Here is a 14,733-nt window from a genome sequence, read left to right on the forward strand (position 1 = left end):
TAAAAAAAAAACAAAAATTTTGAAAAAATCTTCAGTTATTTAATAGTTTTAACTTGCTTAATAGTGTCACCAAAATTTTAAATTTTGCACGAATTTCAGAAATTTTACACTTTGATAATTCAAAAAAAAACCTAAATTTCCAAAAATTTCAAAAATATTATTGCAACTTTGTTATTCATTACACAATAATCTTGCAAATTGTTGTAGTCATAACTTGCAACTTCTTTATTAAGCTTAGCGAATTACAAAATTTTTGGACAGATAGCATCGATTTTACAATCTTTTAGGAACCCAAAATTTTTGAAAATCTCAAAAACTGATTTTTTAACTGTAATTATTTATGACAATAAAATTTAACATTTTAATTCTTGTTCTTTACCTTATCATGTTAAAACAATTAAATACGCAAAACAAATTTTAAAAAAATTATTAAAAAAAAAACAAAATTTTTGAAAATTGTTAAAATATGTTCATAAATCAGTTATTTATTGGTTTTAATTTGGTTAATAATAAGTTTTAAAATGTTTAGTCAAATTTAGGATATTTTACAACTTTTTTATTTCAAAGAAACTTAATTTTCGGAAATTTTCAAAAATCCCATCGCAACTTTCTTATTAGTTTCACAAAAATTTTAAAAATTAGTGTCGTTACGGCTTACAACTTGTTTATTAAGGTTGCCAAATTAAATAATTTTTGAACGAATAGAATCAATTTAAAAAAAAATATATCGGAGAAACTTAAAATTTCAAAAATTTTCAAAAATACCATCGCAACCTTGTTATTCATTTCACACAAATTTTGAAAATTGCTGTCATCACGACTTGCAACTTGTTTATTAAGTTTGCGAAATTTCAAAATTATTGAACGGATAGAATCGATTTTACTTTCATTTTGCAAAAACTTAAATTTTCCAAAATTTTCAAAAATACCATCACAACTTTGTTATTCATTTGACAAAAATTTTGAAAATTGCTGTCGTCACGACTTTATATTAAGTTTGGCAAATTTCAAAATTATTAAACGGATAGAATTGATTTTACAATTTTTTTATTTCGCGATAACTTAAATTTCAAAAATTTTCAAAAATACCATCGCAACCTTGTTATTCATTTCACACAAATTTTGAAAATTGCTGTCGTCACGACTGGCAACTTGTTTATTAAGTTTGCCAAATTACATAATTATTGAACGGCTAGGATCGCTTTTACTTTTTTTTTATTTCAAAGAATATTAAATATTCGAAAATTTTCAAAAATACCATCGGAACTTTGTTAATAATTTTACAAAAATCTTGAAAATTTCTGTCGTTATGACTTACAACTTGTTTATTAAGTTTGCCAAATTAAAGAATTATTGAAGGAAGAGGATCGATTTTATATATTTTTTTTATATCAGAGAAACCCAAATTTTCGAAAATTTTCAAAAATACCATCGGAACTTTGTTACTAATTTTACGAAAATCTTGAAAATTTCTGTCGTTATGACTTAAACTTGTTTATTAAGTTTGCTAAATTAAAGAATTATTGAACGGATAGGATCGATTTTACATTTTTTTATTACAAACTTAAAGTTTCGAAAATTTTCAAAATACCATCGCAACTTTGTTATTCATTTCACGAAAATCTTTAAATTTGGTGTAGTCACCCCTTGTAACTTCTTTAGCTTGTCAAATTATAAAATTATAGGACTGAAAAACCAAAATTTTTAAAAATTCCAAAAAAAGTTTTTTAACTGTGACTACTTATGTGAAAAAACTGCCCTTCACCTTCAATTTATCAAATTACAAAATAACGAAATAAACAACAAATTTAACAAAATGTATTTAATAAAACAACATTTGTAAAAATTTTGAAAAAAACATAAATCAGTCATTTATTAATATATCATCTTAAAACTTTCGAAGGCTACTTGTTTCAACTTGCTTAATAGTCTTACCAAATTTCTAAATTTTTACTTTTTTTTCAAAAAAAATAAAATTTTTCGAAAATTTTCAAAATTATTTTTGCTGATTTGTTATTTATCACACGAAGATATTCAAAATTGTTAAAGTTAGCAGTTAATTCGTTGTTACGCTTGCCAAATTACAAAATAATTCAAAGAAAAGAACTAATTTCATAATGTTTTTTAATAAACCAAAATTTCTGCAAAATTCAAAAATAAAATTTATTGCACAAAAAATTTTAAATATGCTTTTAACGTCTTTTTTTGGATTATCATCTTATCAAGTTCTAAAATAATTAAATTAAACAAAGTTTTAAACGTAATTTTTCAAGCAAACCAAAATTTTTGAAAATTTTGAACATGCCCTTTATAAGTCAGTCATTTATTGTACCTTGAGTTTTGCGAAGACGACTAGTTTCAGTTTGCTTAATACCTAGTCAAAATAAATTTCAAAAAATTTTGAATAAACTTGACAAACAATTTTTTAAATTTTCGAAAATGTTCAAAAATATATTTTTCTCACTGTTATTGTTTATAAAAAAAAAACTAAATTGCCACTTGCAACATCTTTATTAGACAAATTTAAACCAAAATTTCTATAAATCCCAAAAAAAGAACTATAAACATCTGCAGCGTCTATAAAAACAATAAAAACTTATAAAATAAAAAAATATATATTTATTCCGAATTGACGCAATAAACATTTAAAACACTTAAAGTGTGACCTGAAATTACCATTTTGATTTCTTCATGTGATATAAAACTGTTTTTTATCCCTCGGATTAAACTGAGGTGTTATATAAGGTCATATTTAAGGCCACAAAGTGTCAAGACTCATCTTAATTCCTTCCTCAAAAGAAACAGAATAAAATTTGCAATTCAAAAAAAAAGCGATCAAGTCGAGACAACAATTCCCAATGAAAATTTCTAGTCTTACAATCATCAGAATTCAATTATTCTATAGAAAGGCGTAAATAATTATATCATACAATGCAAAATAATTAAATTATACAGTGTCATATTTTATGTTCCCGCTGACATTCCTCGTTTCATTGAATCCGCTCGCAAAACACAAACCAATAAAATGATTTCCGTGACCCTTACCTAAACAAATTTGGAATCGACCTAATCGATACGAAAACCTTAAATTCCCAAGCAGTTCCGCAAATAAAATCGCCATAAAAACCCAAATTTGTGGGTCACATTTCCGAAATTACAGGTTAACGCTCGTCTACAACCTCAACTCCGCAGCCCGGCGATTGAGCAAAAAGAAATCAGCCATGGAAACATGATCCTTGATTAAAATCGCAATCGCAACACTAATGACAACACGATTCGTGGGCGTAACAATTTGTTCTCTTTCGGGGCGAACTTGAAAGGTCGCGAAGTGAACGACCAGCGGCCTTGCGCATCTCCGAGGTACAGTTCTTCGGCATGTCATGCAGGCACAAAAAAAATGGAAAAATTGCGACTAGCCAACGTGGAAAAAGCGTGGTGAACTCGTTTCCGTTGACGAAACAACAGAAAAGTACATGTAAACAAACATTGTTGTACAGGCGGCTTTGTTTTTCGTTCAGGTTGGTAATCCTGTTCAGTGATTAACCTCAAACTGTCATAAAATTGGAGGTGCCACCACAGATTTCAAATTCCCTACTGGTAAGAGCTTGTTTTTTCGTTCAGGTTGGTAACCCTGTTCAATGATTAACCTCAAACTGTCGTAAAGACGGAGGTGCCACCACAGACTTCAAATTCCCTGCTGGTTAGACAACCACCGCGCGCGTATTGTTGGTTGCCTACACGCCAAGACCAGTCGAGGTGTGGACAATTAATTGACAAAGCGGAAAAGGCAACCAAGGCCGATTATTTCACTTTTTTCTATCAAACGACCTTATTTATATAATTGTGACATATCTGTTGTCTACGTTCCTTTTAGCTTGTTGAAATTCATTTTAGAACGTTCGTTTTCCATGCTTCGGTTGTTCCACGCGAAACTCGAAATGAATTTCCTTATCCGGTTGTTGTATCCAACAAATAAAAATTCTGATTAAACTAACAAATTATTATAAGAAAAATATTTTGTCAATGCTTAAATAATACAAACACTCGTATCTCTTATCAAATTATTGATGAATGGTGTCATTTACTCGACGATCAATTGGGCAAAAAAATTGGTTTATCACGTCTGCAAGGTCAAGTTTAGGATACAGTTGACTAATGAGTTCTTGATTCATTCTTTAATCATAATACAATATATTATTTAAAACCATTAAGTGTCACACTGTTATCTAATTTCAAAATGCAAAGCAATGAACTGCATTGAGGGTTTTGACTTTATTTTTATGTTTCATGACTGTTATCAAATTTCAAAATGCAAACCAAAAAACTCTTTGGGGTCAAAGGGGAACACTACATTGATGTTTCATACGAAATGTGTAATCAATGGTTGATTTTATTATCGACCGTGTAATTAAAAGTAATCGTAATCAGGATTAGATCCACGTGTCTATTTGTAGATCTGATTATTGAGATGGCAACAGTTGATGGGGATAGTCTAGTTTGACAATTATTGTTATTTTCAACAAGATGTGGCTCTAGCTTACCAAACAAACAACAAACTAACGATATAAATAACACTTTCTTGATCCTTCTAGAAGAAGATATGATTTACCAAAATACACTGTTTGTGAATAATCCTATATAGTCTAGTTGAGCAGTTATTGTGATTTTCAACAAGATGTGGCTCCATCTCACCACACAACGATATAAATAACACTTTCATATCTACTCTAGAATCAGATATAAACTGCTAAATTACACTCTTTGTGAATCACCCTGTAGAGACTAGTTCAGCAATTATTGTTATTTTCAACAAGATGTGGCTCCAGTACGTATAGCATTTTTACAAATCTTGGGATGAAAAGTTTATCCCCCCATTCATTTTTAGACCTATTTTTATTTTTTGAGGTCCTTGCAAGTATTCTCTTTATCCGTCTGCCCTGCCCAAAATTTCGTGTTCACAACTGTACATATGACTTTTTTCTTGTTCGTTTTTTGTTTTTTTCGCTGTTCTGTATAGTTCGTATTCCTGTTTTTTCACATTTTTGGCATGTTAATTCACATAATTTTCTTAAATCCTGAGTTTCTTCTGTATTTCTAAATTAATAAATCTCTATTTTCATTTTTTTATTATTTCTATTTTATGTGTCTTTTTTTCAAGTAATTTTCTGCATTTTTCCTCTTCAAATTGCTCATTTCTTTTAGTTCTTTCGCTTCTATGACTTCTTCGTCTTTCGTCTTTTGTGTTTATAAACATTCTTCTAAATATTCTCTTCATGTTTCTATTATTGCTCGTATTTTTTATTATTTCCAACTTTTTATCTTTTATGTATCCAACGTTAGTTGTTTTTTATCCTGAAGTATTTTTAATTAGTTAAGATACAAGTTTGAAAAGTCACTCGTCTTGTATAAAGAAACTTTTTAAACGTATATCATACAACACTTTATCTACGATTGTTCTCCATTTCAAATTAATAAAAAGAAAGTTATGTAATTTTTGTTTAGTATTTTAAAAAGCACAAATGCCGTAAAGAGACTTTTTAAACGTGTATCTTACAACGTTTTATCTACGACTGTTCTCTATATCAAATTTCTAAGAAAAGTTAACTAGAAATCAACTGTTATCAAATGTCAAAATAAATAAAATTTGACAGCCGATTTCTCGAATCTAATTAAAAAGAGAGAAATAAGCAGAGTTCACTAAATGGGTACTTTTTAAAGCAAAATCTGTTTAAAAAACGCTTCTTTTTCACGATCGTAAATACAATATTTTATCCACAATTAATTTTTAAATCGACTTTTCCCACACTTATAAATTCTTTTAAATAACATTTCTTCCACTAGTGAATTAAAGTTGTTTACAAAAAAAACCAATTTTATCCACACCACAAAAAGCACATTTTTTGTGGATAAAATGTTGTCTAAAAGACTTTTCTTTCCTACTTTTCCCCTAATTCAAATTGCTCCGAAATTTCTTTTGGAATTTATTCAATTTTATCTACTACTTTTATCTATTTAATCAATTTTAAGTACAGTTACTGGTGCAAAATTTCGGGCATTGATGTCATTTATAGCAGTCCCTTTAGTCTCAGCTTAAAATACATCCAATTTTTCCAAATGACAGAAAAATCCTGCCCAAAAATCCGCGGCCCAACTATACACATGCTTTTCTTTTTTTCCTACTCTCGTTTTTGTACTCTTTGAGTTCTTGGATGTTTATTTTTTATTTGTTTTTGTAGGTCCCTCCTCGTTTCTTTCATTTTTATTCGTTAATATTTCTTCAAATAATTTTCGAGTTCTTCTGTATTTTATCTATTTCATTGTCCAAATTCAGAATGAATAAATCACCACATTTCATTTTTTACTACTTGACCGAAATATCACGTCTCTCGAGAGTAAAACTCACCACTCATCGTAAAAAATAAAATGTACTCCCTTGTGCTACAAATAACTATGAAAACGTAAAAATCTGAAAACTTCATAACTCACTGCTTCCAGCCTAGATAGTCAGAAATTCACATAAAGAAATCATTAACACTAGCGATTTGTGTTGAACATTAAATTTATTATCTGTTTTTGTTATTTCTTAAATGAATTCCAGAACATTTTGTCCCGATTATCCAATGTTTTGTTCCAATTAAGCGGTGTCGACTGTATTAATTCTGTAATTACAAAGTGTCGGAAATTTATTGCGCGTAACTGTCCAATGAATGCAGAAAATCTGCTCTTTCATAAAAACAAAAAACCCACACAGTTGCTAAAAATTTGAAGTGTGTTGGTTCAACTAGCACGAGTACCAACCCTTTTTTAAAACTGTCACCTGTCAAATTAGCAGAGGTACCAACATATCGCAAAAAACAGAGCCTCCCGACCCTATTTCTTTAATCAATGTTTAAAGATATTTAAATCTACAGGACTGATTCAACAACAGCGATAACAGTCTGCATTTTAGGGGTTTTTTAAAAGCCACGAATGCCATAAAAATACTGTTTAAGACGTGTATCATACAACGTTTTATCTACGATTGTTCTTCATTTCAAATTAATAAAAAAAAAGTTATGTTATTAGAGATCATTAGTTTTCAAATGTCAAAATCAATAAAATTTGACAGGTAATTTGTCGTTTGTAAGCACAAAGTTCTTTATTGCACGAGTGTTTTAAAAGCCACGAACGCTATGAGAAAACTTTTTAGACGTGGATCATACAACGTTTTATCTACGATTCTTCTCTATTTAAAATTTCTAAGAAAAGTTAACTAGAAATCAACTGTTATCAAATGTCAAAATAATTCTAATTAAAAAGAGGCTATTAAGCAGAATTCACAAAATGACTACTTTTGAAAATTTGTTCAAAAAACCCACGATCGTTGATACAATATTTTATCCACAATTTATTTTAAAACCAACTTTTCCCCCCACTTATGAATTGTTATAATACATTGTTTTTTTTTTCATAAAACGAGAGTTTTTGTACTCTTTGAGTTCTTGAACGTTATTTGTTTTTAGTGTAGGTTTCTTCACGTTTCTTTCTTTATTTTTATTTCTGTTTATTTTTCTTAGAGAATTTTTAAGTCCTTTGTATTTTATCTATTTCTTTGTCTAAATTCTAAATGAATAAATCACCACATTTCACTTTTTACTCGTTGACCGAATTATCAGGCCTCTCGAGGGTAAAGCTCAACACTAATCGTAAAAAATAAAATTTACTCCCTTGTGGTATAAATAACCATCATAATCACAAAACGCAAAACTTTAAAAAATTCATAACTCACTGCTTCCAATTAGAGAGTCAGAAATTCACATAAAGAAATCATTAACACCAACGATTTGTGTTGTACATTAAATTTATTATCTGTTTTTGTTAGTTCTTTGATTGGATAGAATAATGTGACAGATTTTAGACATTAAAAGGAACAAATTGAATGCAACTGATTTATTTTAGTAATTCTGTAATCTGAATGGAGAACTTCTGCTCTTTCATAAAAACAAAAGACTCACACAGTGGCTAAGAAGTTGAAGTGAAATTGGTGGTCTACTAGCAGGAGTACCAACCCATTGTTAAACCTGTCATTTGTCAAATTAACAGGAGTACCAACGTATCGCAAAAAACAGTGTTTCCTAAGCCTACTTCATCAATCAATATTTAAAGAGTGTTAATCATCGACAAAATCTACGAAACGTTTAAATCACAAAGATAACACAAGTAAAATTTCCCCGTGATATGGCAATCAATAAAAATTTGCTTTTTACGGTCTACAAAAGTAACTTACGGCTCAGCTTCGATACTCTTCAACTTGGCGACATAATTGGAAGGAATGTACCCCTCTTGCCTGGTCCTCTTGCTCCTGGCCAGCCACCAGTCCCCTTGTGTATCATTTAAAATCTCCAGATGTTCTCCCTTTCTAAAACTCAAATCCTCATCCGTCCGTGCATCGTAGTCATAAAGTGCAACAAAAATCTTCGCGTTCGTCGCCTCTGGTTCCGGGTTGACCACCGCGGGCCTCACCACTTCCGAAGGAGGCGTTGGAATGGGGTTCGAGGGCAAACTATTATCCTCAATTTGATTCACTATTCGTTCTCTATTCCTGTCCAACCTGTCGCTGTTCGAAGGGCTGCTCAAACAATTCCCCATTTTAATCGTCTCAGTTAACTCACTTCACTTGTCACAATAATCCAAACAGAAGAACATCACCAACAATCATACCAATTCTTACTTCGTTGTTCGATTCGATAACGTCGAAAGTAAATTAGAATCATTTATGCAGTCACGTACCCTCGCGCTCTTACTAAATACCCAACATCACTGCAATTATCAATAAAATTTGCGGAACGATGCACCCGAGATAGTGCACTTTTCCTATCGCGACAACACGAACTTTCGCCCCGCAGGGTTGACGCGCACGGACCGAAAATCCCCAGATCCAGCTGGTTGCGCCGTACCACCCCATAACCACAATCCGCGATAAGATAAGTGCACACCTGCGGTCGCTTCACCGTTTTTAACCCCCGGGATCTGTCGGGAAGCCCCAGTATTCACTCTAACACTCACGAAAAATTCCCATTTGGGGATTTTCGTGGCGACAAGTTTGACGTTTGGACGTGGGGAAAAAAACACAACACCTCCTTACACGAATTAGGGGTGCGTTTTCCCAATTATTCAGAATTGTACGCCTGTCCGACCAACCCTCATAATTACGAGGGCACGAATTCTTTGAAACTCTCCGAGAGTTGGTTACTTTGGGTGGTTACGTTGGTACGTGTCCTGCCAAACGAATCTGATTGGAGGGAGTGACACGTGACATTGACATTTAAATTTTAACGATTTCTTATCATCCTGTGTTTTTTTTTTCGAGTTTTAAAGCCAATTTTAACTGTTATTAGGATAATGGGTAAGTGTTCCCTCAATTTCGCCCCATTTTCACTCATTTTTTTAAGATGGAGATTGTACAATGGGGGCCCGCACCTTCCGAAGGAGGCCCCACATCCCAATCTCGCCCCTGAGATTGCCGGGCTTCGGCCCCCAGAACACCGCAAGCGAAGGTTCAGGCTCCAAACGAAAACCAAGACGGCCCTATATTCACATTTCGCCGTTGAAATTACCGGAATTTGGTTCCCAGAATCGTGCGCAAGACAGCTCCGACAGTAAAAGAAAAACGATAGCGAAGAGGCCCTATATTCCCTTAAAACCCTTGAATTTGTCGCTGCTGACCCCTTCAGAGGAACAACCTTTAAAGAAGCGAAAAATCGAGCGCCCTGTGCGTAAAGAGCTCTTTAAAGAGCCGAAAACAAAGGCCACCGCAGGGTCGCGGCAAAAATTTGGCTATAAAGCGCGAATTAGCGGCGTTACTAAAGTGGAGGAGAGACCGCTGTTCAAAACTGTGCTGTTCCCCATCAAAGAACCGAAGAAACAGAGAAGTGCTTCGCCCTCCCAAGACTTCGAGTTCCGCCGACTCGAGAAATCTCTGGAATCTGCGAAGAATGTCGTGAAAATTGTCCTCTCGCCGATGTCTCCTATCAAAGAGACGAGTCCTCCAGACGCCGAGGGCTCTTGTACCCCGGAAAACACGCAACTGAAAACGAGGAACAGTTCCGGGAGAGCCTCAGACTTGGAGTTCCTGCGACTTGAAAAATCCCTCGCGTCGGCTAAAAAGGTCACCAAAAGCACCCTCTCGCCAATGTCTTCAGTTTGTTCGCTGCTGCAAAACGCCAACATTTCCTCAGAAAAAAGTCTTAGTCAAATCGTTAAAGAAGAAGTTGAGGCGTTTCAGAGGCTGAAGCAGCACATGTTGCAGTTTGAAAAGGAGCATGAAGAAAGAATGAACTTAATTCTTGCGTTTGTTGGGCAAAAGGAGGGAGATAAAGAGAATAAAGAACTGAAAAATGTACTGAAGGCGTCGAAAGATGTTGATCTTAGGAAACAAACGCTGTCGAAGTCGTTGCCGGCGAGTTTTGCTAGTCAAACTCCAAGGACGAGGAAGGCGATGGCGATGTACAATGATTTAAGGGGTAATTGCTCGGTGTTGTGCACGCCGCAGGTGGAGATGAGCGGTCTGGCGAGGAGTTTGTCGACGACGATACAACAGCAGTGTTTGTTATTGCAAGACACTCCGAAGCATTCTTGAAGACTGTTATATTTATTTATATGTATTTTTTTATTGTAGTACATTAGAGTTTCTTATTGTCTTACATTACATTGTTTGACTGTTTTATTCACTTTTTTGACTTTTCTTAATTTATATAGTATAATATAATTAGTTGAATTGGAGTCAATGAAGTTACGTTTTTTGGCTCTTTGGATATAATGTGGTAGGCAATTCCAAAATTTGGCAGCAAGACGCAGAAATTTTAAAAAGTTTTGTTGACCCAAAACTGAACTTTTGAGGTTCTACCACTTGCAACTGCTAAATTCAAAAATTTCAGAAGAAGAAATGAAGTTTTTGGAAAGTTTTATTTTGATAACGAGCCAAAAATTTCCACTAATTTTTATAAAATTGCGTAACTTTGACAATTTTAATCCAAAAACAGTGAAATTTGGAGGTTTTTCTACTAACAACGTTTTTATTAAGTCTACTAAATTCCAAAATTATAGAGCAAGAAATTGAATTTTTGGAAATTTTTATTTTGAGGAACCAAAAATTTCCAATTTTTTTTTTAAATTGAGTAACTTTAACAATTTTAATCCAAAAATTGTGAAATTTTTAGGTTTTTCTACTAGCAACGTCTTTATTAAGTCTGCTGAATTCTAAAATTTTATAGGAAGAAATTAAATTTTTGGAAATTTTTATTTTGAGAACGAACCAAAATTTTCCACTGATTGTTATAAAATTGCGTAACTTTCACAATTTTAATCCAAAAACAGTGAAATTTTGAGGTGTTTCTATTTGCAACGTCTTTATCAAGTGTGCTAAATTCCAAAATTTTAGATCAAGAGACAGAATTTTTGTGAATTTTTATTTTAAGAATGAACTAAAAATTTCCACTAATTTTAATTAAATTCCGTAATTTTGACAATTTTAATCTAAAAACAGGGAAATTTGAAGGTTTTTCTACTTGCAACACACTTGATGCCAAATTCTCAAATTTTAGAGCAAGAAATTGAGTTTTTGGAAATTTTATTTTGGGAAAGAACTAACAATTTCCAGTCATTTGTGTTAAATTTCGTACCTATGGCAATTTTAATCCCAAAACAATAAAATTCCAAAATTTTAGAGCAATAGACAGAATTTTTAGAAATTTTAGTTTGAGAACAAACCAAAAATTTTGATTAATTTTTATTAAATTCCGTAACTTTGACAATTTTAATCTAAAAACAGGGAAATTTGAAGGTTTTTCTACTTGTAACGTTCTTATCAATTGGGCTAAATTCCAAAATTTTAGAGCAAGAAATTGAATTTTGGAAATTTTTATTTTGACAGCGAACCGAAAATTTCCACAAGTTTATATTAAATTGCGTAAATTTGACAATTTTAATCCAAAAGCAGTAAAAATTTTAAGTTTTTCTATTTGCAAAGTCTTTATCAAGTGTGCTAAATTCCAAAATTTTAGAGCAATAGACAGAATTTTTAGAAATTTTTATTTTGAGAACGAACCAAAAATTTCCAAATTTTTTTGTAAAATTGTGTAACTTTAACAATTTTAATCCAAAAACATTGTAATTTTTAGGATTTTCTACTAGCAACGTCTTTATTAAGTGTGCTAAAGAGACAGAATTTTTGGAAATTTTTATTTTAAGTACGAACCAAAAATATCCACTAATTTTTATTAAATTCCGTATCTTTGACAATTTTAATCTAAAAACAGGGAAATTTGAAGGTTTTTCTACTTGCAACTTTATCAAGTGTGCTAAATTCCAAAATTTTAGGGCGAGAAATTGAGTTTTTGGAAATTTTTATTTTGACAACAAACCAAAAATTTCCACTAATTTTTATAAAATTGCATAATTTTGACAATTTTAATACTAAACCAGTAAAATTTGTAGGTTTTTCTACTAGCAATGTCTTTATTAAGTGTGCTAAATTCCAAAATTTTAGAGCAAGCAGTTGAATTTTTGTAAATTTTTATGTTGACAATGAACCAAAAATTTCGACAAATTTATATTAAATTGCGTAACTTTGACAATTTTAATCCAAAAGCAGTTAAAATTTTAAGTTTTTCTATTTGCAACGTCTTTATCAAGTGTGCTAAATTCCAAAATTTTAGAACAAGAATTTGAGTTTTTAGAAATTTTATTTTGGGAAAGAACCAACAGAATTTCCAGTCATTTTTATTAAATGTCGTACCTTTGGCAATTTTAATCGCAAAACAATAAAATTTGGAGTTTTTGCTATTTTCAAATTGTTTATCAAGTGTGCTAAATTCCAAAATTTTAGAGCAATAGAAAGAATTTTTAGAAATTTTTATTTTGAGAATGAACCAAAAATTTCCAAAATTTTTTATAAAATTGCGTAACTTTAACAATTTTAATCCAAAAACAGTGAAATTTTTAAGTTTTTTTTACTAGCAACGTCTTTATTAAGTCTGCTGAATTCTAAAATATTAGAGCAAGAAATTGAATTTTTAGAAATTTTTAGTTTGGGGACGAACCAAGAATTTTGACTTAATTTTTATTAAATTCCGCAACTTTGGCAATTTTAATTCCAAAACTATAAAATTTCGTGTGTTAAAGTGTGTTAAATTTCAAAATTTTAGACAAACATATAGAGTTTTTAGAAATTTTCATTTAAGAAGGCATAAATAAATGTTCACTATTTTTTTATTAAAATCCGTTACTTTGACAATTTTAATCCCAAATCAGTGAAATTTGGAGGTTTTATTAACTGCGACTTGTTTACCAAATGGGCTAAATTTTAAAATTTTAGAGCAAGGGACTGAATTTTTGAAAATTTTTATTTTGCGGAACCACCAAAAATTTTCACTAATTGTTATTAAATTTCGTTACTTTAACATTTTCAATCCAAAAACAGTAAAATTTTGAGCTTTTACCATTTGCGACTTATTTAAAGAGTGTGCTAAATTGAAATTTTAGAGCAAGACAAAATTTTTAGAAATTTTGTTTCGAGGAATCAAAAATGTTTGCCACTTTATATTAAATTTTATAACTTTGACAAATTTATTCCAAAAACAGTCAAATTTGGGAATTTTACTACGTACAACTTGTTCATTAAATAGGGTAAATTTCAAAATTTTGGAGCAAGAGACCGAATTTTTAGAAATGTTTGTTTTCAGGACGAACTAAAAGTTTAAATTAATTTTTATTAAATTGTGTAACATTGACAATTTTAATCCCAAAACAATGACATTTAGAGGTTTTACTACTTGAGATGTGTTTATCTAGTGTGCTAAATTCCAAAATTTTAGAGTAAGAGACAGAATTTTTAGAAATTTTTAATTTGAGGAACTACCAAAAATTTTCACTAATTTTTATTAAATTTCGTAACTTTGACCATTTTAATCCCAAAGCAATGAAATTTAGAGTTTTTACTACTTTTAAATTGTTTATCAAGTGTGCTAAATTCCAAAATTTTAGAGCAAGAGACAGAATTTTTATAAATTTTTATATTGAGAGCTAACCAAAAAATTCCACTAATTTTTATTAAATTCCGTAACTTTCACAATTTTAATTCCACAACAATGAAATTCCGAGGTTTTACTACTTACGACGTGTTTATCAATTGTGGTAAATTTCAAAATTTTAGAGAAACAGACAGAATTTTAAAAATTTTTTTTTTTGAGGAGGCCGCAAAAATGTTCACTAATTTTTATTAAATTCCGTAACTTTGACAACTTTAGTCCCAAATCAGTGAACTTAGGAGGTTTTACAACCAGCAACCTGCTTATCGAATAGACTAAATTTCAAAATTTTAGAGCAGGTTAACGAATTTTGAGAAATTTTTATTTTCAAAGCGAACTAAAAGTTTCCTCAAATTTGTATTAAATCCCGTAACTTTGACAATTTTAATCCAAAAACAATGAAATTTCGAGGTTTTATTACTTGCGACGTGTTTATCAAGTGTGCTAAATTTCAAAATTTTAGAGCAAACGACAGAATTTTTGGAATTTTTATTTCGACGAACGGAAAATGCCCACCAATTTAATTGCGATAAAATAAGGCCCGCTTAGTTCAAATATGCAACTAATTTCTGTCAATTTTTGTATCCTTTGTTGCTTTTTTCACATTCTTCTTTCCATACTTTTCGTATTTAAAGAAAAAATTTGAAGCGCCCCTAGCGGCAATGCT

The 14,733-nt window shown here is 31.1% G+C and overlaps 1 protein-coding gene and 1 pseudogene across 1 annotated transcript; one reads left to right on the forward strand and one right to left on the reverse strand.

Annotated features, from left to right (window-relative positions):
• Positions 1-8,262: 8,262 nt before the first annotated feature.
• Positions 8,263-8,628, reverse strand: LOC148180456 (tyrosine-protein kinase Src42A pseudogene; annotated as a pseudogene).
• Positions 8,629-9,233: 605 nt separating this feature from the next.
• LOC148180457 (uncharacterized) lies at positions 9,234-10,705 on the forward strand. Its single transcript, XM_088050249.1, has 2 exons — positions 9,234-9,385; positions 9,432-10,705. The coding sequence occupies exons 1-2, from the start codon at positions 9,382-9,384 to the stop codon at positions 10,616-10,618; spliced, it is 1,191 nt and encodes a 396-aa protein (XP_087906375.1). The 5' UTR covers positions 9,234-9,381; the 3' UTR covers positions 10,619-10,705.
• Positions 10,706-14,733: the final 4,028 nt, after the last annotated feature.

Source organism: Gnatocerus cornutus, chromosome 1 (genome assembly GCF_029298725.1).
Source record: "Gnatocerus cornutus isolate USDA-ARS CGAHR chromosome 1, icGnaCorn1.1, whole genome shotgun sequence".
In the NCBI taxonomy this organism is placed as follows: domain Eukaryota; kingdom Metazoa; phylum Arthropoda; class Insecta; order Coleoptera; family Tenebrionidae; genus Gnatocerus; species Gnatocerus cornutus.